Source organism: Oreochromis niloticus, linkage group LG8 (genome assembly GCF_001858045.2).
Source record: "Oreochromis niloticus isolate F11D_XX linkage group LG8, O_niloticus_UMD_NMBU, whole genome shotgun sequence".
Taxonomy (NCBI): Eukaryota; Metazoa; Chordata; class Actinopteri; order Cichliformes; family Cichlidae; genus Oreochromis; species Oreochromis niloticus.
Window position 1 is genome coordinate 17,836,132 of NC_031973.2, and position 25,103 is coordinate 17,861,234.

The window sequence follows — 25,103 nt, forward strand, 5'->3', positions numbered from 1 at the left end:
AAAATGATCACAGTCAAAAGTATTTTTATTATTATTCTTTATTCATTCAAGTCTCCCTGAGATTTAATCTGTTTTTAAAGACATACCTGGCAAAGAGCAGAGCAGAAGTTTCAGCAAATGCACAAAGAAAAAGCTAATGCAGTCCAGTCCAGACAGGTGAACACAAAAAAGCAAACATTATTACAAGAGTGGTATTAAAAGCAGTCAAACTGGCCCAAAGAGCTCACACTTCTCTCACAGTTTTTAAAATGGACTTAAACTCCCTCATCATGAGTCTGATAATCAGTTGTGACAGTCTGAACTTCTTATGTAGATTATTGCAGCACAAAGGGGACAGGATATTTTAAAATGTCTATTCACAACTCCATCCTGACCCTTGAGACAAACATTTGTATAATATTGTGAAAGCGTAGACACATGGCTTTTTTCTGGCTTTATTAGATAGGTGCAGTGAAGAGTTACAGGAAAGCAGAGTAAGGGGAAGACGTGGCAAAGCGCTGCAGGTCAGATTTGATCCCAGCCCAGGTGCTTTCAGCCATATGGCATATGGTCACCTGCTCATCTCAGTGACCTAAACTGGTGCCCTCGACCAGACATTTCTAGATTAAAAAACAATTATATACAGAGAAGGGGATATTCAGAAATGGCCACTTAGCAGCAGCATACAGAGAACAGTGATGTACATAATTTTCGCAACTAGTGATAAAACATAAAGCACAATAACAAACAGTATACAGCCTCTTTAGGTGCTGCCCTGGTAGGTTTTAAAAGAGCAGATCACAGTAATGCAAAAAAGGGAAGGAAAGGGAAAAGAAAATGAAACAAAGTTTAATGAGACTGAACAACATCTAAGACTGCCTAAAGAAATTCAAGTGTTTGTACTAATCGAGTAGACGAACAATAGATAATTGTGTCATCTGCATAAAACGTGAATTCGAAAGAAACCTACATTTTATCCTTGGTTTCTTTTCTTACATAACTTGTAGGGCTACCTGGTGTTACAAGTTATGTAACCAGACAGGCCTGACACTGTCTGGAATGTGTTTGCTCACTCTGCACTTTGATTTTGTGCCAAGAATTAGACAAGAGAAGGAACCTTTTTTGTATAGTGCAGTCACGTGAAACAGGCACACATCTTTCACTTCTAAGAATTTCTCTACAACGACATAATAACTAGATAATGATCTAATAAAATAAATCTCTGAAATTATTTAAATAATCAAAATATCAATACTTTGGTCTCATTTGTCCAAAAGACATACCACATGAGTTGTGGCATGCTTTTTTAACCAAACTCTCAGCAACAAATTCTTTTGTTCTCATACTAAAAATAAATGTATTATACTGCATAAAAACTTGATTAAATAGAAAACAATAATGCAGACAAAAATACGGCCCATATTTGCAGTGTAACGGAACAAAAGAAAGTATTAATGTGCGCTTAATATAACCCCTGATAGACAACATCACAGAAAATCCGACTACAATGTAAAAGATTTAGTAAGCGCTTTCAAAACGAAAGCAATGAAGATGTCATGTTATCTGCTTACTTACTGCAATATATTTATGATATACTACATATATAGTAGTATATCATAAATATATTGCAGTATCTGGCACTGTATCCATGTTTATATTCTAATGTAACAGTTAAGGGAGGATCGTGGTGGTGGAAGCTGTCAAATGAGAACGTGCCTCTTTCCTTTTTTTTGCCTCCTAAAGTGAAGTGAATTGAAAGGAACCTCTTTTATTTAAGGCTGAAATCCAGTTGATTTGGAAGACGATGGGAGGGAATCTGTATGATGGATGAAGATGAGGAAGAAAAAAAATTAGGCCTCCAGGTAAAAACAATAAATATTTTCAAATGAGGCAGCAAAAAAACCCGAGTGAAAGCAGTGTGACTTTCTCAACATGCAGGCTGTTTTGTAAGCAAAACTGATTTCATAAGTTCTGGGAAGTACCTCGTAATGCAGGTGGGGGACGAGGAGGTTTGACTGTACTTCCTTGTGCTAAAGTATCCACAACCCAGTTGAGGACAGTTGAGTAATGCTCCATCTGAGAAGAAAGAGCAGAATATCATAAAAGTCCAGAATAGAATAGATTTATTCTTAAATCTAAATGAAAACCAAGTGAGAAAAGGATGACTTATTTTTATTGATATCAATAATGAATAACGGCAGAGATATATGTGTTCAAGCTTTCTGTTCATTGCATGTCTTGTCTTTGTGTCTATAACGAAACACAAAACAGATTGAAATAATCTCTTTATTTATATCAAATAAATATTACGTAGTCCCATTTGACCATTAACATAAAGTAATATTTTAATAATTGGAAAGCTCAGAGAGTAAAAAAGTTTTTGTGCTAAAAGCTGTTATGTCTTCTACTGGAGAAAATCATCTTGAATAAGGAAACTGCATCATCAAAGACACACATGAGGGCAGCAAAGCCTCGCTTAGCTTAGTTCAAAGACAGATAAAATAGAGATTGCTTGCCTGGCTCCATCTAGTGACCAAAATCCACCTACCAGCCCTACTAAAACTCACCTTTCATTTCTACAAGACCACAATTTGTCACTTTCTATCACTCTAACCAATGTGCAACCAAAACTATTGGCTTTTTTCTCTAAAATATTAAATATGCATTACTTACCATCACCCACATTATCTCTGACCTCAGCCAACAAACAACTTTACATAAACCCAACTTAAACTGACTTTCTGCTGTATAGTAGGGGTTTTTTCCCCATGTTCTATCTTTCTGTCATTATACTCTCTAATCTCTATATAAAATACTTTGACTGTGCAGACATGCTCTTTCACAGTATTTCTACATATGTATGAGGAATGAGTCAAAGGGTATTAAATGACAAAGTGAGAGCTTCAGAAAAATGCTTCTGTTTTACCTGAGCCTGTAGTCTGTGTTCAAACTCTTTGCTTTCAGTCAGACGTTTAAGCACATCATCTACCCTATATGAAAAAATACAAAGATGCATTTTCTTCAGAATGATGGAATCAATATCTCATTTTGCTGCTACAGTGGAGCATGAAGGTGTGCTCACTTGGCAGACATCCGTTTGAGCCTTTCTGAGTCGCTGCTTTTCTGGATCTTGTTTCGAGCAGTCAGGAAGTCTTCCTTCTGAATCGTTTCCCATGTTGATAATCTGTTCGCTGCCTTTGGTTCCAAGTCTAACACTGATAGAAAAGACAAAGGTTTGAAATGATTATCTTTCAACTCAGTTTTTGTTTTATTCAGTGCTAAGCTGAGCTCAGTTTGCAAATAAAAAAAGAGCCCATTCTCATTTAGACAGTGCAACTTTTAGTGAGCAACTGAGTGATAACAAGGCAGCAACTGTTATCAATGCAATAACTTTATTAAATTAATAAATTTATTGTATTATTGTGAACTAAGACTCCTGATCCAATACTGACCAAAGTGGTGGATCTTTACAGAGGGCACTTTGTGGATGATCCTCTTGATAAAGACTTTGATGTGTGAGAGGATAATGAAAGGAGGAGCCAAAGAAGGACGGGAGTGATACTCAACAATCAGGTTGTAACGCTGGAACTTCCAGTAGGTGTCACTGTGTTCCTGCACTTCAGAGAAAGTGTAGCTGTGTGGATACAAGCAGATCAGAGCCACTGAGTCAAGTTAAGCCATTCAGTTTGTGAATGCAGCCAGAGAAACATATTGACAGACTGGTTCTTTACCTAAACATGGCAATGACTAGGTTGATGAGCAGGATGTTGGTGACCAGGAGATATACGACTAGCAGAATCACTACAAGCCAGTTACTCTCCTGATTTTTACACGGCTCTTCACCGCTCTCAATCAAAGTCACATTGTCTGTGCAGTTTAGTTCCCGGCCCACTGTCACAAAATAGAGATAAGAGAAAGGTTAAAATAAGGGTTACAGTTATAGAAAAAAAAAACCCCTCAATTTCTGTGATGAATTTTAAAAAGCTGCAGTAGAAAAAAGCAGCATTTTAAAACTGATTTCAGTGTAATAACAATTTTCTTATTTTCATACAAATTGCACAAACACTTTTACCATCCATCTCTTCCTCGATGGAAGAGCCGTATCCAAAGATGTGCAAGTATGGCATGTAGAAAACTCTCAGAAAAATGCGATTCGGGTTTGGATCGTAGGTGTAGATCAGAGCCTGATTGGCAACTCCGTACGCCAAGATCCACACACCCAGGAAGAAGAGGAAGAAGAAGACATCCTTCATCTGAACAAGAGGAGGAAATTGTCATGTTGTTGCTCACATTGTATTATTAAACACGTATTCCTGGTATAATGCCAACTGATGGTAATTTCCTCACCATATTTCCTACAATGATGAGTTTTGGTCCCAACTGCTTGTGAATGGCAAAAATGTGAATGAGGCGAAGGGTGAAGACCATGTAGTCCAAACAAAGGACATCTCGGCCAAATTCATGTGACCGGTGAAACATCCTGAAACACAAGCACAGTATCACTGAATCAGTGAGGTAGCAGCACCACCTGGTGGCAAACCTGTAAATTAACCAGTGACATTTGGTTGTTAACTGAGGAAATGTTTTAAATTTAAGTGACTAAAAACTAAGTATTAAGAAAATTATTTGAGACACACTTAAGAAGCCAAACAAGTATCACAAAACAAATACTGTGCTTTCATAAATGTTACAATCATGCAATGACAAACTAAACTGTTTGTAGTGTTGTGGAACGTTTTTGATGGGCAATCTAAGATTAAGATATCATTGTGTGGATGCTTTAAGCATCCACACTATTGAGTTCCTGTTTCTTCTTCAAGTTGCTTCCGTACGTTTTTCGCCGTGGATCTACTTCCACAATTTTCAGCCGATTTTCACCGTTCAAATTTTAAACTATTCTGCTATTTCTGCTAATGATGGCTATATCTTTTGGTATTTTATACTATTATACTTTTTAAAATGTTACGTTTTTTTCCTTTAATTTGTCCCATTGAAATGAATGGGAAACTTCCGCAATTCTGCTAAAACTTGCTTGTTTTTGAAACTTAACTACTTTTTCCTACTTTCACGTAGAACAACCATTCAAACTTTAAAATGTTCTCAAATTATTGGGCTATTCAGGAATAAATCAGTTTTTTCAAATCTTTTACCGTTTTATTTTTATCCCTCTTCAAGTTTTGAGTTGCAAAATTGTGATTTTTCACAAAATACATGCGTTGTTATGGTTGCTATGCACTTGGCTTTCAGTGTGCCACTGAAGGTTTTGCAGTCTTCTCTTCATGTCCGAACAACTCCTTGCTACTTGCTCAATTTTCACTCAACTTCCACAAATTATACATCAAAACGTAGGTATTTTTGCTGGCTTTCAGAAAATGTCACCATCATTGTTGTGAGATTTATAGAATTTTGGCAAATCTCCTCAGTCCAACACAAAGTCTGGAAACTTTCCATAGAAAGTGAATGGAGAGTTTGTTCAAAATCATCGCTTGATTTCTGTAATGAGAGGCATATTCGAATCGTCATATCTCCTTAACGAAGCGAAGTTAAAACATGAGGCTTGTCCCCGTATATCTTCAGACACTCCTGACGCTCACAATTCAAGAATTTTTTTATCACCTATTACCGTTCTGAAATGAGTTAGACTTGTTTGAGGGTAGGAAATTCGTCCTTCGCTCAGATTTCTTCAGATTTCAAACTCTGGAAATGTAGCACTTTTTTCTCTCGTCATATCTTTTTAATGGATTTCAACAGAGACCTGAAAATTTCCAAGATTTTTCACCAAAGCCTGCTGTCTCTTACGGTGAAAAAATGATATTGATACTCCAAATAGATTTAGAGTTAGAAAGCGTTGTTTGAGGGCAAGTCAAGGCAGTTTTTGCTTTGTTCTACTCAGTTATGGTGCATTAGAAGTCAAATATCTTTAATAATTCATATTTTAATGATAAATTGTCAACACTTTAAGATTCCCCGATCTCTTCTGAACAAAACGGTGTAAGAATGACCGTTCTAGCCCCTACGGTTAGGAAATTATGGTCATTTGTTTGAGGGGAGTCGTCATTATGAGAAATAGACTGCAAAAATCCTGTGTCTCTCTGTGCTGCGTGCACCTGTTTTGGCGGGAAAGTGCACAGGCTCTCTGATTGGTGGATTCAAATTCAGCAGCTCCCAGGCTGCTTGACTGAGCTAGAAACTTACTTCTCTCTCCCTGTGTGTGTGTGTGTGTGTGTGTGTGTGTGTGTGTGACAGAGGGAGAGAGAGAGAGAGAGAGAGAGAAAGCCTTTTTATGGGATGATCTCATTGTAAGATTCAAATTCAATATATTTAGACTGGTTGACTGAATTGGATCTTGTGTGTGTGTGTGACAGAGAGAGAGAGAGAGAGAGAGAGAGAGAGAGAGAGAGAAAGCCTTTTCATGGGATGATCTCATTGTAAGATTTAAATTCAATATATTTAGACTGGTTGACTGAATTGGATCTTGTGTGTGTGTGTGTGTGTGTGTGTGACAGAGAGAGAGAGAGAGAGAGAGAGAGAGAGAGAGAGAAAGCCTTTTTATGGGATGATCTCATTGTAAGATTCAAATTCAATATATTTAGACTGGTTGACTGAATTGGATCTTGTGTGTGTCTGTCTCTGTGCATGTGTGTTTCCATATGTGTCCATATTTGTGATTGTGTGGCTGTTATATTTTTTTTTTTTTTGCCGATTTTTTTCATTTAACAAGTATATTTGAGGGACCCTCAGCATGTTCAGCATTTTTTCAGCTGTCCATTTTGCTTTTCCAATTTTTCTGTTTAAGTTATTACTCTTGTGCTAAATCATAGCATTTCTGCTGTTTTATAAGATTTGTGCTAAATATAGTATTTCTGATTAATTATAGTTTTTCTACCAAATCATAGTACAGTATTTTTGCTTTTTATAGGACTTTTATAGGATATTTATATTGCTTAATATAATATTTCTGCTTTTTATAGGATTTTTGCTTAATATAGTACTTCTGCTTATTATAGGATTTGTGCTTAATATAGTATTTCTGCTAAATGTAGTATTTATGCTTAATCATATTATTTCTATATATTTCTGCCAGGTCCCCAGCCAGCCAATCCTCTGTGAGGACTGAGGCACTCAAATTTACATATCAGGGCCTGCACGGCTTCCCAGCCAGCCAATCATATCTGAGGGATGACACATTCAAATTTACAAATCAGGGTCTGGACGGCTTCCCAGCCAGCCAATCATATATGTGGGCTGAGGCATTCAAATTTGCATATTGGGGCCTTCGTGGCTTCTAAGCCAACAAGTCATCGATGTCGTATACCTCTAAAAATTCATATTTTAATGATAAATTGTCAACACTTGACGATTCTCCCATCTCTTCTGAACAAAACGGTGTAAGAATGACCGTTCTGGCCAATACAGTTAGGAAATTATGGTGATTTGTTTGAGGGGAATCCTCACTATGAGAAATAGACTACAAAAATCCTGTCTCTGTGCTGCGTGTGTGCACCTGTTTTGGCGGGAAAAAGTACACAGCCTCTGTGGATTCAAATTTAGCAGCTCCCAGGCTGCTTGACTGAAAACATGCTTCTCTCTCCCTGTGTGTGTGTGTGTGTGTGTGTGTGTGTGTGTGTGTGTGTGTGCATGACAGAGAGAGAGAGAGAGACCCTCTTTAGGGCAGCATCTCATTGTTGGAAAAAAATATAATATATTCAGACTGGTTGACTGGCATAGACCCTCCGTGTGTCTCTCTCTCTGTGCATTTGTGTATACATATTTGATTTTGTGTGTATCTGTTGGCTGTTCCTTCTTGTTTTTTAAATTTATTTTTATTTCTTTATTTTTTTTTCACAGGTGAACAACAATTAGTTTTGAGGGAACTTAACCATGTTCCGTTTTTTTTTCAGCTTGTCATCTTACTTTTCCAGTATTTTCACTTAAGTTATTACTATTCTGCTCAATCATAGTATCTGTTCTAAATCATTGTTATTATGCTATATTGTAGTATTTCTGCTAAATCATACTATTTCTACTATATTATATTTTTCTTTCTAAATATAGCATTTCTGCTATGTAATTATATTTCTGCTATGTTATAATATTTGTGCTAAACCAGAGTATTTGTGCTGAAACATAGTATTTCTGCCAAATGATAGTATTTCTGTCAAATTATAGTATTTGTGCTAAAACATAGTATTGATTTAAAATTACAATATTCATAGTTCATCACACTGTCTCTGGTAAATCACAGTATTTCTGCTCTGTTGTACTATTTTTCTAAATCATAGTGTTTCTGTAATGCTTAAGTATTTTTGGCTAAATATATTCTTTCTGTTATCTTATACTATTTCTCCTAAATTCTTGTATTTTTGAGAAGTTATCGTGTTTCTGGTAAGTTACAATGTTTCTGCTAAGTTCTGCTATGCTATTGTATTTCTGCCAAGTATTATGTTTCCTCTAAGATATTGCAGTTCTGCTAAGTAATTACATTTTAGCACAGTTCCTTTGCTTCTGCAAAGTTTTTACAATTTCTGCAACTTTTCAGCTTTTTCAGCTATTTTTAGCAGACAGCTTCAGCATTACAGCATCCACACTGCATTTTCGCAGGAAATGCAAATTTTTCTAGTTTTTATTTCTTGTCCATACCTGCAAATCAGTCCAACAATGAACAGGCTGATGGCAGTGAGATCACATTTATTCCACACATCTTGAATGTAGAGTCTGAAACTTTGAGTCCAGGTCGTCCCCAAAAAAAGTGTCTTGAAGAAGACAAAAAAAAAACAAAAACTTAACAGATCGTCAGAAAACAAAAACTACAATAATAAAAACTATCAACATACTTTATTATGATAATAGTGTTTATATACCTGCCTATACATGCACCTTGAAGCTTATTAATTTTGTTTATTTATTTTTGTGTCCATCTTCAACTTAATGCTTGCGAGACGATAGCATGTTAACCACTGTGTTCCAATGACACACATATTGTCTCTTTCTACTATGTGCAATTAAAAAAAAGATTTCAATTAAGTGGATATTGCTGCATTCAGCTGTTCACTTCACATTTTATACAGTTAAACATTTTGGTGAACAAAGTTCTAAGTAAGATGTCTCTCTTCACTCACCTGTCGGATCTCCTCACAAACGAGGGTGAATACCCAGAAGTACAACACACACTCAGTGGCAGCTGGACCTGAGGGTGGTGGGGGCTTGAAATCCACCAACAGCACGTAGGCGAAAAGCAAGAGAAACAGGAAGTACATCAGGACGTTGCCCAGAAATGAGGTGACCGGTGCAAACCAGAACTGACGCCAGCGTGACACTATGAATGGACTTTGTGTTGGTCGTTGGGGTACGCCTATATCAAAGATTATAAACACAGATAAGCAGGTGACTAAAAATGACAGCATATGGAGCAAGAATCAGATGACTCTTTAAACAGGACTCACCTTTAATGGCATCACTCTTTTGACCCTCTGAGTCAACTTCACTGAGATATTAAAAAAAACATTTTAAAGTAAATTAGTAGACTAATGCAAATAAATAACAAACTGATGTTTTACATATTAATACTGTAGAGTGCAGGTAGAAATATTACTGCTGCTTGATGTCAGTGAAAGAGAAGACAGTGGTCCCATAAAGACTGTCAGTGTCCTGATCCAGCTCATCCTCAAAACGCATCCTCTCCTCCTCTTGCTGATCGTATTGATTTCTGCGGGGGGGGGGGATTTTTTAAATATGTTTAAAAAAATATTAAAAAAATAATTTACAAACCTCAAATTAAAAATTTTACCTGAAAGAGATGAGGTTGGTGTAGCAGAGGATGGGGCAGAAGAACGCGAGCAGAAGCTTCCAGATCTCTGTGTTCCTCTTCATATCACCCCACCAGATCTGGGACAGCAGAGACTGGAAGAGGACAGAAACTGAGTCCTTATCCATCAACAGCAGCTCACCGGCTCAACATCAAGTGTTTTGTTATTTTAGAAATATCATGCTTAGGGATGGGTATCGAAAACCGGTTCTTGTTGAGAACCGGTTCCCACTGTTTCAATTCCTTGGAATCGTTTGCCATTTTTGTAAACGATTCCCTTATCGATTCCAGTCGCCCCGAATGACATCACCACGTTGCGGAGCGTCGGAGCGTACCTGGCAGGAAACACGGCGCCTAAGTGGCTCAAACGCTTAAAAGTTTGTTTATACTTTACGAGAACGGATTGTCATCCGTTCAGGGCAACTTGCAATACTTGCAAAGTAGATATTTCATTAAGGGAGGAAACACTACGAAGATGCAAAAGCATTTGCTCACAAAACACGCGATGAACTTAAATGAATGTTGTGTTTTTAATTCTGCTCCGGACTCGTGAATCTCAACCCAGCAGCAGCGGTAACGTTTGCACGTCATCTCCCGTTAATGCAGCAGGTAAATAATCAACTAACAGTGCATATTATGTTAGCGCGATCTGCTTTATTACAAAACCTGCCATTGTGCATTTAGGTGACCATGATGAGAGAGACAGACAGAGTCTGGCTGGCGCTCGCAGGCAGTTGTCGCTGCAGTCCACTGGTAGCGTCTCTTTTCAGGCCCGCATGTCACTGAGCAGTGACTAGTTTGTGGTCAAAACCTTGCAGCCATTTGCCACAGCAGATGGTAAGTGAATGTGTTTAATTGTAGGCAGGGACATTACTGGATATTCTTGTGTAATTGCTACAGAATAATTTATGTTATACTTTGTTATTGCTACAGAAGAATATTTATTTTATTATTTTACGTTTACAATTTTCCCGGGGGACCCTGTGACACCCCATTGAAGAGCCGTAGGCTGTGGATCTCTTAAGATCTCACTGTTGGGTTTGTAAGGCCATGTTACTCCTAAATTTCTATCTTGTTGAACGAGAAGATATAAAACAGTTCTAAGCTAATCGACCTTAGTGTTTTCCTTTTTAAAAACAAGAATCGATAAGAGAATCGATAAAGAATCGAATCGTTAAACAGAATCAAAAATGGAATCGGAATCGTTAAAATCTTATCAATACCCATCCCTAATCATGCTATATTTCCTTTGTAATACTCATCTGCTATTTGAAATCATGGCAACAAGATGAATTGAAGATATGACACACCTGTACACCATCATTACTGAAGAAAAGCCGAGCATCAGCGCTCACACCCATCTGAAGACAGGTGCTGTGACCCCAGAAATGAGACTTTCTAATCAGCAGGCTGAAAGAGCGGTTTTCATCACTCCGATAGCAAGAGCTGAAAATATCTGAGGTAAAGTGGACACAAGACACATGACAAAGAGTTAGATAGGTTTGTTATTAATGTGTTACATAAGCTGTTAAAAGGAAAATTCAAAGGGCTCTTTGTGAAACTGTTATGAAACTTAATATCTAATTATTATAACATCAACAGTAGCAGACAGTTGTAGTTATTGTCTCACCATGAGCCAGGTTCTCAAACTTCTGGGCCAGTTCTTTCATGGAGAGTTTGGTTTCAGTCTCATCCTCCCGTTTGGACAGTTCTCTGAGTATCTTACAGCCACCAAGAGCACTCAGGACTGCCTCACCTGCCTGGAAAGGAGAGCAAGCAATTATATATGTTCTTATTATTTTTCTTAAAGGAACACTTTGAAAACTCATTAGATTTCAATAGGGAAAAATTATATCTGTATTGATGTGGACTGAGTAATGTGTTAGGAATGAAAGGATGCCAAAATGTTTGATGGAAATTAAAATTATTAACTGAATTTAAAGAAAATGTGTCCAGGGAGACAGGATCCTAGGTTAGCATGGGGACCACTCAGTGGTATCAATTCCTTCATCCTCCAGTGACTGCCAGTTTATAATCACCATATTATCCACTGCACCAGCATAACATCTGATAATGAGTCCAAGGATATTATCGGGATGATAAACTAGTCATGATTACGCCGACTATCAAAATCGTCGACGACTAATTAAATAGTTGACGCGTCGTTTGAAGCTTTGCAAGATCCTGAAAGATGCAGGAATAAGTAGGATTCAAGAGTGTAAGCTGCCGTTACACCCCAAAGAAGAAGAAGAAGAAGAAGAAGCAGTCCCCAAGATCGTAGCTGTGTCCAAATTCAGGGGCCGCATTCTTCGGAGGCCGCATTACGTTACAGCGTCGCGATGAAGGCTGTCCAAGTTCAAAGACGCTTCCAAATGCGGCCGAAAAATGTGTCCTTCATTTCCCCAGATTTGAAGGTGTCACTACCCGATCTGTAGCGGAAGGGAATCAGGTCAGGTGTATCCTTCATGGCCCAGCATATCCCAGAATTCATAGTGTGGCCCAGTTTCCAACAATGGCGGCAGCTACTTAGTTTAAATATTACCCTAATTACTCTTTCTGGGTCACAAAATAAACTTTTAAGATATTTTCAGTCGAGAATGTAGCTGTGCAAACTTCAAATATCTGCTCAGTTTATCAAGACATCACATATTTGCAAAAGTGCTCCGACGTTTTTGGAGACGTCTGTTACCCACCAGCTCGATAGATAGCCGGGGTTCAAGGCTCACTAGAGCCGGTGAGAACAGCGAACTCTTGGCAAATCGTTTTCAGACCCGCGCGATCTTTGGCTACTCAGGTTAAACATGATATATAAGTCACTTAGATAATGTAAAAATGTTATTGTTTGGCTTTTTTCAGTGTTTTATTTGTTCCTGAGTAAATCGGTTTGGCTGAGATTAAAGTTATAGCTTTCACACAGCTGAATAAACATCAAACAGAACTGATTAAACAGAAGTGTGAGATGGTCGCGAATTTACTCCAATGTCCTGTTATATTTTAGGGAGCAAAGAGCAGACGGCTGAGTTTATTAAACGCCACCAAGAGAATCAGTAAATTTCATTAAAATTTAATAAACTATCAACTTGTCTTTATTTTTAGTTAGCACATCCCTTAAAAACTTCAAACTGTAAACTAATGATAGTTATATAAGAGCAGATGCATGCTGGTGCAATAAGCTGTACGTTTCACGTCCAATGGATGCATGATCTGATTAGTCGACTAAACGCAAAAATAATCGGTGACTAGTTGACTATCAAAATAATCGTTTGTGGCAGTCCTAAAAGGTAGTAAGTGCAGTAAGTGCTGAATATATCGACTATCGACGATGGCTCAGTTCATTTTTACAAGGGCGATTTATTTATTTATTTGCCCATGAGTAAGTTTGCTAATAATGATGGAGCTAATGGAAGCAGTCAACAGAAAAATATAATATTAATAGCGCTGTTTTAACAGCCCCCTCTTTCATCTGCGAGCAAATGCACCTTCCTTAGTGTGCGCCCCAATTCAGAGATTAATTTACTCAAACTCATAACCGAAAGAAAGGCAGTAGCCTATGTTCAGAAAAAAAAAAAAACATTTGGATGGTGGACACGTACATGCTCATGCAAGTTAGTTGTATTTGAGTCCTTTAATCGCACTATATGACTGCACAAGCGGCACATCGCTTTGGTTACATCCTTAGGTTTACTTCTTTCATCCAGTATCAAGCCAAAGAAATCCCAAATTAGCGACTTTATATTTTTTTTAGGAATTAGTTCGTCCATGTTTGGACTTCTGTGTTGTAAGCACGCAAATCAGTCCGTGCATGATTACATTGCTCCACCCATCAAAAAAGTCTGTGCATGCGCGAATATATTGCACACTGTCGATTATTTGATTGGCGATTGTAGGTTAGAAATTTTTGACATAACGCCCAACCCTACTGCCTAGCCTGTAGAGGTTTGTGCATCCTTCCATAAATATGACTCCTTAGACCACCTGCTCTCATCTGTGAAAAGCAGGCGCCAGTGGTATTCCATGGCAAAAGCCATGTTGCCAACCAAGAGTGCAGGGGCCACTGGAGTATGTTGGAGCCACCCTCATGAAGTCTGTGGTCAGCTGGAGGTCATTTAGGGCCCCAAAACAGCCTCAAAGCATAATGTTTCCTCCTTTCTGCTCGACTGTGGTTTTTGTGTTCTTTGGGCAATAAAAAGCATTTTTCTTCCTCGAAACACAGCTCAAATCAGATGGCTTTTGGTTTTATCTGACCGCAGCACTTTCTTCCAAGCCTTCTCTGAATCACTTAGATGTTCGCTGGTAAATTAATATAGGTCTATACAGCACCTTATTGAGCTGGAACCTTCCAGGTGCTGCAAGAGTTCAATCCATAATAGCATCTTTTCAATAGTGTTATAGGTGATTGTAATCCCAACTGGCTTCACAATATTAACAAGCTCCTCCTGTGTAGTTTTAGGCTTTTCATGATCATCTTCAACCCATAGAGTAGATTTTGCATGGAGCTACAGACCAAGGACAGATTACAGTCATTTTGTTTCTTTCTTTTTTTAAAAAAAAAAAAATAATGGCACCAACAGCTGTTACTATTCAGTCTTTAAGTCTGACGTCATTAGTCGTGCCTGGTCCCAAACTCTGTTGCAGGTCCCTAAGTCCAACGATCACTGCGGCATCACTGAGAGTTAAAAACTGTCTAAATCCTTCCATCTTTAATAGAATGATCAGCGTTGCTGCTTTACCAGGTGTAACAATTAAGTTTAACATCCAGGCATCCACAAAAACCTAATTTATGAAATTTAATGGAGTTAGAAGTTAGCTCGCTAGTTCCCATCTCAATATGATATACCATGTTCTGACTGAGGGATTTCCGAAACAAATTAAGACGTACATCTCTGTTATCATTTCCGACATAAATGAAGACAGGAAAGTAAACACCAGTGACATTTGTAGGGTTACTGAAGTTTGGCTAGCTGGTATATAATGATGTGCTATGTGAATGCTAGCAACACAGCTATGTTAGTATAATATAAACAGTGAAGTTGGAGAATGAACTCTAACTTTTTTCCACTCAATAAAAGTTAACATGAGGGTTCCCGAAGGTTCGGGACAAATTTTATTTTATTACCGATAATCATTTTAAAGCTCAGTTTTTAAAACCTTAAGATGTAATTACAGCCCAGCCCATGCAGCAGTATATTGATAACCAACCTCATATTGTGGATGGATTATCTCAGTTGTTCTCCTGCCTGAAGTTTGGTCCATTTACAGCATCCTGCCATGTGATTGCATTTGTGCCTAGCCATCGTGAACCCTCACGTTAACTTTTATTGAGTGGAAAAGTGTTAGCGTTCATACTCCAGCTTCGCTGGGTTTATGTTATGCTAACATAGCTGTATCTAAGTCAGAACATGGTATACCATGTTCTACATACATGCAATCACATGTTTAGGTGGAAACTAGCGAGCTAACCTCCTGCTAACTGCTAACTCCGTTAAATTTACTAATTTCTGTTTTCCTGGATGTCTGAATGTTAAACTTAATTGTTAAAGCAGCAACACTGATCATTTTATTAAACATGAAAGAATTTAGACAGTGATGCTGCAGTGTTCGTTTGACTTTGGGACCTGAAGCAGAGTTTGAACGCAGATTACTCCTCGAGGCTCCTGACTACGGTAGCCGTAATGTTCCGACAATCCAATAAGCGTGCGGCTTCGTAGCACCAAAGTCGCACTAAAACATTTTTGACAGATTTTTGAGCACCGTGTGCCACATAAAATCGGTTTGAGGTCAGTAAGCACAACCAGAACTCATACATAAGGTGCAGTGGATTATAAGGCACACTGTCGATTTTCGAGAAAATTCAGGGATTTTAAGTGCACCTTTTAGCCCAAAAAATACGGTACCCTAAAAAGTAAAGACTGTGTGAAGTGAGCAAATTTACAAATTCAGCAGGGGGCTCAAAAATTATCCACCCCAAGTAAAATACTTTTTTAAGTTTGTCTCAGAGCCTTTACCATCTCCCAGAAGAAAAGGGCCATCTCACTGCGGTTCTGCAGTACAGCCCAGAGGAAGAGTGAAGCCCAGGGATGGGGGCAGCGCTGCTGGTGATATTTGGAACCTCCATGCAGAATCTTAGTGGCACGCTGGGATGAATTAAAAAAAAGAATTAAAAAAACTATTATCAGTCCAAATGTAGAAAAGAGATACTGTCACCACAAGTACACTGCCTGCTTCTTCTAAAAAGTTCAGAGTACCTTCATGGCTGTCCTTTTGAATGAAGATGACTGTAAGCCTAAAGCTTTATAGTAGAAAGGCTGGCAGGCATCACCCATTAAGTGTTTCAGCACCCCTGACACCTGAGGAAACAGGTGGATGGAACAGTAAGCACAAGAGTATGTTTTTGGATTTGTTTCACATTCTTTATGAATCTACTTGAGCATAACTTATTATTTTAGAAAACTCGCCTCAAAAAGGGTAAACTTCCTCCTTGGTCTGCTCTCATTGTTATCTGCCGCCACCTTTGAGGAAAGACCCTGTTGTTCTGATGATGGTTGTGCAGATGCCATATTTCCCAGCCGTTCCTCTAGGCAGTGCTGTAGTAGCTGATAGAGCAAGGTCCCATCTGGTACAGAGCGATAGAGGCTTTCCAGCCTGCCATAGTTTAAGTAGTCCACAATGTTCAAACCATTCTCAGCGAAAAGCCGAACAAACTGGGGTTTGTCATTGATCAGCGCATCTGTCATTGAGTCTTCCAAATCTTCGTACTGTTTAATTGGAGGGAGGAGATCATGTTTTAAGGCAGGTCAATATTTATAATGCCAAATAATCACATTTAAACTGACTTATCTGTCAAACTTAATATTACAGATCTGTTCCCCTCCTCACCTTCCACTGGATGTCACTATTGAACAGTTCACTCTTGGCAATGTCAACCCTGTTCCACGTTACTGCTAACTTCAGCTCATCACTATAAGGGCTGGCCTCAACTAATGCGCGCTGCTTACTTGCTAAAAAAGACAAATACGACAAAAATTAAATTAAGGATAAAAAGGGGTTGCAGCTGTTATGATGTATAATTACGGTCTACTTATATATACCTCCCACAAGTGTTTTAAGCAGGACAGTGTCAAAGTCATTTGGACTCTCGTGCTCTCCGTGGTAGACCATAATCAAACCTCTATTCTGGTAAATGCTAAAAGCCTGGAAATAGAAGACGGGGAAAAGGAAACAGGAATGTTGGACAACAGTTGCAAGATGACAGGACAAGATGTAGGAGATGAAGTACATTCCACAGATGTTACAGCACCTGCTTGAAAGCATCTCTCATGTCAGTCAGTTTTATGCACTCTCTGTAACTTTTCTAGCTAATGTTTTCAAAGCAGAAAAGATCAAAACAAACAAACAAAAAAACATAAATAACTAACACACATGTCAAAATGGGTTACCTCCAGAGTTCAGCATCTTGAGAGTGAAACGGTAGAGATTTCCTCATGTGTGATAATGCTGCCTGCCCATTTCAACTTTTAACCAGACTTTAGGATTGTACTAGGATTTATTATACTATTTATGCTATTTTTGGCAAGCTGTGAGCTTGTGGAAATTTTGCTTGTTCAGTTGGCAAACAGCTCTGGAGTTTTTAAATACAGGTTTTGATATTTATTCTATTTTTGTATTCTTCCCTGGTCATACTGGGGTATGATTTTATTGTTTTTATTCATTTTTGATTGAATAATAACATATAAATAACCTATTAAAACTAACTTCAAGACGTGTGGTCATTACCTGGCAATATATCTGGTAGTTTCTGAATAATAAGCAGAAAACTGAGCTGCAAAATGAAAAACTGCCTGTTTTCATTTAATAACACATTAATAACATAATAAAGCTAACATAAAGAAGTGTAATAATTACCTGTCAATATTGCTTGTCAATATTTTCAGGGTCAAATTCAAGGTCTTTTTAAGCACTTTCAAGGTCAATTTTCAAGCTTTTCCAGCACATTACCAAAAACATGTTTCACTTCGCATCACCTCAGTAAGACCATGTGAAAATAAAAACAAATCACCCTAGGCTAACGTAAAGACCTTTGTTCCTCCTTTGTTAAAACAGCTTGACTAATACGAATGTAGTGTATAAACTCAAAACACACATTTCACTTAAAAATTAAGATGTGCAAATGTAAACAAATCAACTTGTTAGAGATATTCACCTACTCTTGAAAAAAAAACAAAAAAAAACAAAAAAAACACACAAAACAAGAAAACTGCACCAAAACCACAAAAATAATACACAGCAAGCCCAAATTAATAAGTCTTCTCATCAGATATTGATGCTTCTTTCTAATGAGAAACATTTATATACAAAAACACATAAATGTTTCTATTGTCTCAGTGGCCGATAGTCCCCTACAGGCAGTGTGAGCTTGAAGCCATTTACAATGTTACAGCTGTTTAATGTGTAGGTGCTCACAATAAACAGATTTTGAATGAAAGCCGAAAAACTTCTGTAGCACAAAAAATCTTTGTGCCCAAATAGATGATATTACCATTATTTCCCCCTAGGTATTGCCAAAGGCACCGAGATAATAACTGAAAAAGCTGCACCAATACACAGAAATATAAACAATATTCTATTTACTTGGTGATAACTTCGCTTTTAAGCCTTAAGTTGACTAGTTATGTATCGGGTTAACGTTTAAAGCTTTCTCTTGAGGAAAGTAACTCACATGCTAAGTAATGTTAGCTAAGTTCACAGCATATTCCATAAATCACCGTGTCATAACTAAATACTATATTAGCACGTATTGCATCACACAGTATTTCAATCATTTCACTAGCGAGTTTGATAGCTAGCAAAATAATAAGAATAATTTTAAAAATTAACGTGTTACATAGACGTATCCGTAATTGCTTACGAGGACTCAGCTATCTTGTGACTCGAGAACGCAAACTCCACCATTGTCGTTTTCCATCAAATACTCAGTAAAACGCCAACCTCAAGGCGTGTTAATTTTATTCATCCATTTCTCTATCTGATAAGAAAACTATTCAGATACAGCAAAATACAGTTACACTTTCAAGCAATTTTAAGCACCACATCTGAAATTCAAACACTTTCAAACCCTGAAAAGACAATATTAAAATTCAAGCATTGTAAAGATTTCAAGCACCTGAACAAACCCTGTAATAGCCAGTTAATAACCTTTTAAAACAACCTTAAGAATAGTAATGACTACCAGGAAACACCTGTGGCAGTTTCTATGTAATAAGCAGCATTTTAATACCATGGTCATGATAGCTGAATAAAACAAGTATCAGGAAGTCTGTAATGAACTGGAAACACTTATGCAAAATGTTAATAATTAAGTTTAAAAGATTAATACATATGAATACATTCGATTTGCAGAGGAGTTTAGAAGACCGTCTTTCACAGCATAGTTTATACATGGATGATAATACATCCAGGTAATTGGGTGGTAATAACTTAGAAATTACCATATTATTACAGAGCTGTATTTCCATATTATTAACCTCCAGTTTTTGAGCTCTTATTATCCCTTCACTTCCTTTAACGGAAATATTACTGAACTGTAACCACAGTTTCTACCATGATATAACTTGATATTAAGTGGTTTTTACTTATGGTTTAGGACCAAAATACATCAGTGACCTCCTGACCCAGTATGAACCTTCCAGATATCTCAGGTCATCTGGATCCGGTCTGTTATCAGTCCCCAGAGTCAGAACCAGACACGGAGAAGCTGCATTCAGCTTTTATGCTCCTTATATCTGGAACAAACTCCCAGAAAGCCTCAGATCAGCTGAAACACTCAGTTTATTTAAATCCAGGTTGAAGACTCACCTATTCTCAGCTGCATTTGAATAAAGCACCAAATCCACACTTAAGTTTAAATTTCAAAACCTACTTTTTAACTACTGATTTTATCTACTGTTCTGATTTTATCTACTGTTTTGATATTTGATTTTATATACTGTTTTGTTTGTTTGTTTGCTTGTTTTAATCAAATTCAAATCATGTTTTTGTTTTTAATGTCTCTGTAAAGCACTTTGAATCACCTTGTTGTTGAATTGTGCTATATAAATAAACTTGCCTTGCCTTGCCTATAATATATGAAATAGTTATTAACGAGTTGTAATACAAAGCGCTACCGAAAATCTTTCCTCCAATTCTTCCAAAGTAAAAGCCTCAGCACTCACCTGTTCAACTAGTTTGTCAGTTTGTATTTCTGAAGGAAAATGCTTCTTAAACCGTTCTGCCACTCTGTCTTTAAGATCCACGCTGGGACCCGCCTCACTGTTGCCTTCACCAGAGGACGGCACAGCTGGAGCTGAAGACAGGTTCTCCAAGACATCACTCAGGAAATCAGCCAAGCCCCCTGAGCCAGCCAGAACCAGCCAGGGGATGGAGTTTTTCAGAGAGAGATCCATTCTCTGACAGACATTACGAAAACCATGAAATAAATATTTACACAATTTGAGTATCAAATCGCAACACTTGTTGGGATTATCAATCAACATATAAAGCAGAGACTGTACCTTTAGCATGTCTGCATCCCCTGATATCAGCATACAAACAACAGGGATGTCAATGCTGCCACTTCCTTTAAAAAGATAAAACTATTTTTAACACTAACTTAACACTAACAAAGATACAGATGGTGCACCCTGTGATTTTTTTTTTACTTGATTAAACAGTGGTGTTGTGGTTAGCAATGTTGCGTTAAAGCAAGAAGTTCCTGAGTTTGAATCCACCATCTGGCTGGGACCTTCATTTGTATGTTTGCATGGGTTCTCTCTGGGCGCTCCGGTTTCCTCTTACAGTCCAAAGACATGCAGTTAGTGGGGTTAGGTTAACTGGTGATTCGAAATTACCCAAAAGTGTGAATGTGAGTCTGAACGGTTCTCTTTGTGCTAGCCCTGCCCCTGTGACAGACTGGTGACCTGTACAGGGTGTACCTGTTACGCCCTGTGCAGTAACTAGGACAGGCTCATAAATGGACTACCACTTTCAAAACAAGTATTATAACAAGTATTATAATATCTCACCCCATATGCCTGTGCGCTGGTGGGAAATGTATTCCTCCAGTCTGGCTCTGAAACCCATCTCTCCTCCTCTGCGGCCCACACTCCCATCATCCACCAGCAGGAAGGCCTGGTAGTTGTTGTCCAGTGAGCAGGACTCCCGTGATATGTTTTGGACATAGTACCTTACAGGAAAGCTTCCCTGCAAAAGAAGAAAACCAGTTATTCCAGTGTTTCTTCCTGGCCTTGATCAGTTTCCATAGTGTCCTAGAGGCCTGAAACTTGTACATCCTTTTGGTGTGTTTTCATTGGAGATGCAAATACAGTTTGGTCCCAAGATTATCCAGATGAATAACAATTAGCATACATTTACCTGACCTTGAGCACTCAAAGGTTAGGTCCACATAGTCTTATTAATTTGAAATTAGTGCCCATGAAATATAAGCATTATGATTGGATTATGGACAGCTAATATTAAAACATTGAAAAACAAATATAATGAAATCTTTAAGCAAGATTTACAGTAAAAGATTGTACAGTAAAAGTTAACAAGATATTCTAAATGCTTTGAGAAATGTGTAAACTCTGTACTACCTGAGGGTTGACCAGCTGCTCTCGTTTTTCCACTACGCCCCACGGAGCAATCCCCAACGCTACCACCTTGTTGAGAGAGACCGAAGATGCCGCAGCTGCATGATCTCTCACTGCCTGTCCAACACACCGACCAAGCCTTTCGCGCAGACCTGTAGTTAATATCCATGCACCTGGGAACAGATTAAAAATCAGTGTGAGAAAGCATTAGTCACTGCTTGGGATTTGGGGGTCAAATAGGAAAAACAGAGAAGTCTTTCCAATAGTGGTATGTCCTTTCATCATTTCCTCCTTTAGCCGTTTACTCTATGGAGGTCTTTTCCTTCACTTTTTGCAGACTGGGTTTGATGACGGAAGCTGCGGTGGAACAGTGGGACAATTTTTGCACCTACATGTCTACCTGACTTGGACATTTGAGCTTAATTCAACAGATGTTAAAACCTCACTGTTTTTGTTTTGTTTTGTTTTGTTTTGTTTTGTTTTGTTCTGTTTTGTTTGTTTGCTTCTTGCTTTTGGTTGTTGCATTTTTGTATTTGCCGTTATAAAATGCAAAATCTAATAAATACTTGAATTAATTTTAAAAAATAAAGGATGTTCACTTAAGACACATTTTTAGATTGTTTTTGATTTTTTTTTAAATGTCATTGAAAAAATTATGACAGCTTCTGCTAAGCAAACAGCTCACACATATTCCAGACACACGGTGAACATCACACATGAGTTTGTCAGGAAGACTGTCATAGCAGCATTTGATGTGATGATTTTCACCTATCAGATGCATAAAGTTTTTACCTGTGCTTTGTGACGCTTTCACCAGTCCCTGTCTGAGGATCTCCCGTACCCAGGTCTTTATCTGTGTCCTGCTATTTCCACCCACAACAGAAACAACCAGGTTGGGTGCAGGAAGACCCCAATGGGTTGTCAATATGTTGTACACCAAAGAAGGCTCAGTGCTCCATGACAGGCGCAGGAACTAAGTTTAGAGATTTGACAGATTAAGAGGAACAAGCACATCTCAGCAATGCACAAGATTTAAGAAGTAATGAAAGTAATAAAAGTAATGAACAAAGGATGCTCAAATAAATATGACATCTAATCAGTACAGATTTTGTTTGCTCAGTTGCAGGAGCAGGAAAATTCAGGAAAATTCTTAGTACTGCTTACCACAACTCAGGGTTTGTCTGGATATTTATTTCACTCACCTTTATAGGCATTGCTTTTTAGAACATGCAAACATGTTCAAATACTTTAAGACTCTAGAGCAGGGGTGGCCAACTCCAGGCATCAAGAGCCGGTGACCTGCAGGTTTTAGATGTGACCTTGATCCAACACAGCTGATTTAAATGACTAAATTATCTCCTCAACACTTCTTGAAGTTCTTCAGAGGCCTGCTAATGACCTAATCATTTGATTCAGGTGTGTTGACCCAGGGTGCTATCTAAAACCTGCAGGACACCAGCTCCCGAGACCTGGAGTTGTCCACCCCTGCTCTAGAGATAAAGAATTGTGCAAAAAGAAAAGAAAAGAAAAGAAAAAGAAAGCCACCCACATGGCTGGTCCTCTTGCTGGCTCCTGCAAATTGCACCTCTCCAAATGCATCAGTTGGTTGTTCAGAGGAGTGCTGCACGCTTTCCCAGTGGTTCACAATTGCAGTGCTGAAATAGTCTCCAAGAGCCACAGAGGCATGGTCATTTCTCGCAGCCCCACACTGACACAATGCACCATTACTGAGAGATGTAGAGGGATAAAAACATCACTATGAGAGCCAACTCAAAATACAGACATGTCACTATCAAAAGACAGAGGTCACAGTACCTGACAGAATCTTCTACAAAGGTGCTGCACACTCTTTTCTTGATGGTTTTGGGGATCCAACTCTGAAAGCAGTTTTTAACAGTGATCAATAATAGTTAGGGCTCAATGACCCTTGATGCTCATTGATCAATAAAAACAAATATCTACATCTATATCTATCTGTGTTACGACAGAGAGACTTCATAGCAGGTGGAGTTATTTTGAGTGATGGTAGGTAATTCCATAGTAAGTACTTTCATGTTTTCGAAAATGTGACATGAAAGAAACAGACACAGAACTAATATATACATATATAGATACACACACGCACACACACATAGATACACACGCACACACACACAGACACACACACACACATATAGATACACACACACACACACTGCAGGCTTGCACAGATGTTGCATGACAGGTTTTTCCAAGAAGGTTGGCAGTGGGTCACTGCCATTACTTGGAACTTAAAGCGGAGAAACTTCAATGTATAGTCTTAACTTCAACTCAATAAAAAAGAAAAACTTATTTGGACTTATTTGGTAATTTTGTGTGTAAAATGGTCAGAAATCATACTACAAGTGAATGCTTTTCTGTTCAGGATAACCTCAGCTTTCAATAGATATATTATAATGTACTAGATAGATAGATAGACAGATAGATAATGATCAGTGTGGTCGCTAGTTTATATACCGCGTTCTGAAAAATTAAAACGTACAGCTCTGCTATAGCTTTCAACATAAATAAAGACAGAAAACTAAACAGTAGCGCTGTTTGTAGAGTTATTGAAGTTGGGCAGGGTGGTTTATAATAATGTGCTACGTGGTAGCTAGCTACACAGACATGGTTAGCATGATATAAACACATTAGCACAGTGAAGCTGGAAGATGAACGCTAACTTTTTTCCACTCGACAAACGTTAACCCGACGGTTCTCGATGGCAAGGGGCAATTGCATGGCAGGATCCTGTAAACGGATCATACTTAAGTCTGAAGAACAACTGAGATAATCCATCCACAATGAGAGGTTACACATTCATTTACTGCTGAATGTGCTGGGCTGTAGGTAGATCGCAAGGTTTTAAAAACTGAGCTGAAAATGTAAAATGGGTTGGCAGCCGTGGTAAATAGGTCTGTGTTGAGGTGGGGGTTTTGCCAACATGTCACCATGATATCACAACAACAGCTGCAACAATTTTAAGGAAAGCTGACCCACCTGGCTCTTCTCGTTTTCGCGGGTATTGTCTGTGTTGTCGCCTCCTCCCCCTTCTCTATCGCCTTCTTCTGGTCCTGTGTTGATCATGATTCCTGTTCTGTCATTCTCAGTGAGAAATTTGTGCAGAAGGACTAAAACAATTTCTTTCTGACCATTGCCCCACTATTGAAACCCTATTGCCTGCCTCTGCCGTCTCTCTGTGTGTACAAAGAAAACTAGGTGCAGACAGCACACAGGTAAGGGTGTTGCTTCACAGATATAATCCCTCCTAACTACGAAAACAGGAAGAGCCAGTCAGTAGAACAAACTCCACTGCCTTGGAGTCTGAGCTGGGTTAATATTTTTTGCAATACTTCCTCATCCCCTTATCACTCACTGGTATCTTATGGGGTGAAAGTGAATACCTTCAGTAACACATTTAAACACCACTGAAGCAGACAGACAGCTAAACATGCTCAAGCTTGTGTTCTCTGAATGTTACTGGAGCTCAAAAATACAATGCATTCTGTAGAGAGCCTATTAGGTATGTGTCTGCGCTGTGTTCACTCAAAAAGCCAGATGATTTTTATCCTTCACCAATGCCTTTTCTTTATTGTGACGAATTTTGAAACCCAAGTTAAACTTCATATTTATAATTGCTCGGCAAATGATTACTTGCTGTAACTGTTTTACCACTA

At 38.3% G+C, this 25,103-nt stretch overlaps 2 protein-coding genes across 4 annotated transcripts in view; one reads left to right on the top strand and one right to left on the bottom strand.

The window, feature by feature from the left end:
• LOC100701335 (protein tyrosine phosphatase receptor type H) overlaps positions 1–25,103 on the top strand; it is a 574,626-nt gene that overhangs the window by 297,803 nt on the left and 251,720 nt on the right. The gene's annotated exons all lie outside the window — the stretch shown is intronic.
• Positions 23–24,714, bottom strand: LOC102075974 (transient receptor potential cation channel subfamily M member 4). 2 transcript variants are annotated; one of them, XM_005448314.4, is made up of 28 exons: positions 24,427–24,714; positions 23,224–23,285; positions 22,958–23,135; positions 22,201–22,381; positions 21,412–21,581; positions 20,842–21,019; positions 20,332–20,396; positions 19,993–20,226; positions 16,873–16,975; positions 16,661–16,782; positions 16,240–16,539; positions 16,030–16,131; positions 15,790–15,918; positions 11,415–11,544; positions 11,095–11,240; positions 9,767–9,879; positions 9,572–9,685; positions 9,423–9,463; positions 9,099–9,331; positions 8,620–8,732; positions 4,327–4,459; positions 4,052–4,232; positions 3,711–3,870; positions 3,432–3,613; positions 3,062–3,194; positions 2,906–2,969; positions 1,962–2,055; positions 23–1,795 (listed from the first exon to the last, which is right to left on the bottom strand). In XM_005448314.4, exons 1-28 carry the CDS (start codon positions 24,511–24,513, stop codon positions 1,752–1,754), a joined length of 3,792 nt encoding a protein of 1,263 aa, XP_005448371.1. In that variant the 5' UTR covers positions 24,514–24,714; the 3' UTR covers positions 23–1,751. The 2 variants fall into 2 exon arrangements, with proteins under 2 accessions (XP_005448371.1, XP_005448373.1); XM_005448316.4 differs by lacking the exons at positions 22,958–23,135; positions 23,224–23,285; positions 24,427–24,714 and adding an exon at positions 22,611–22,739.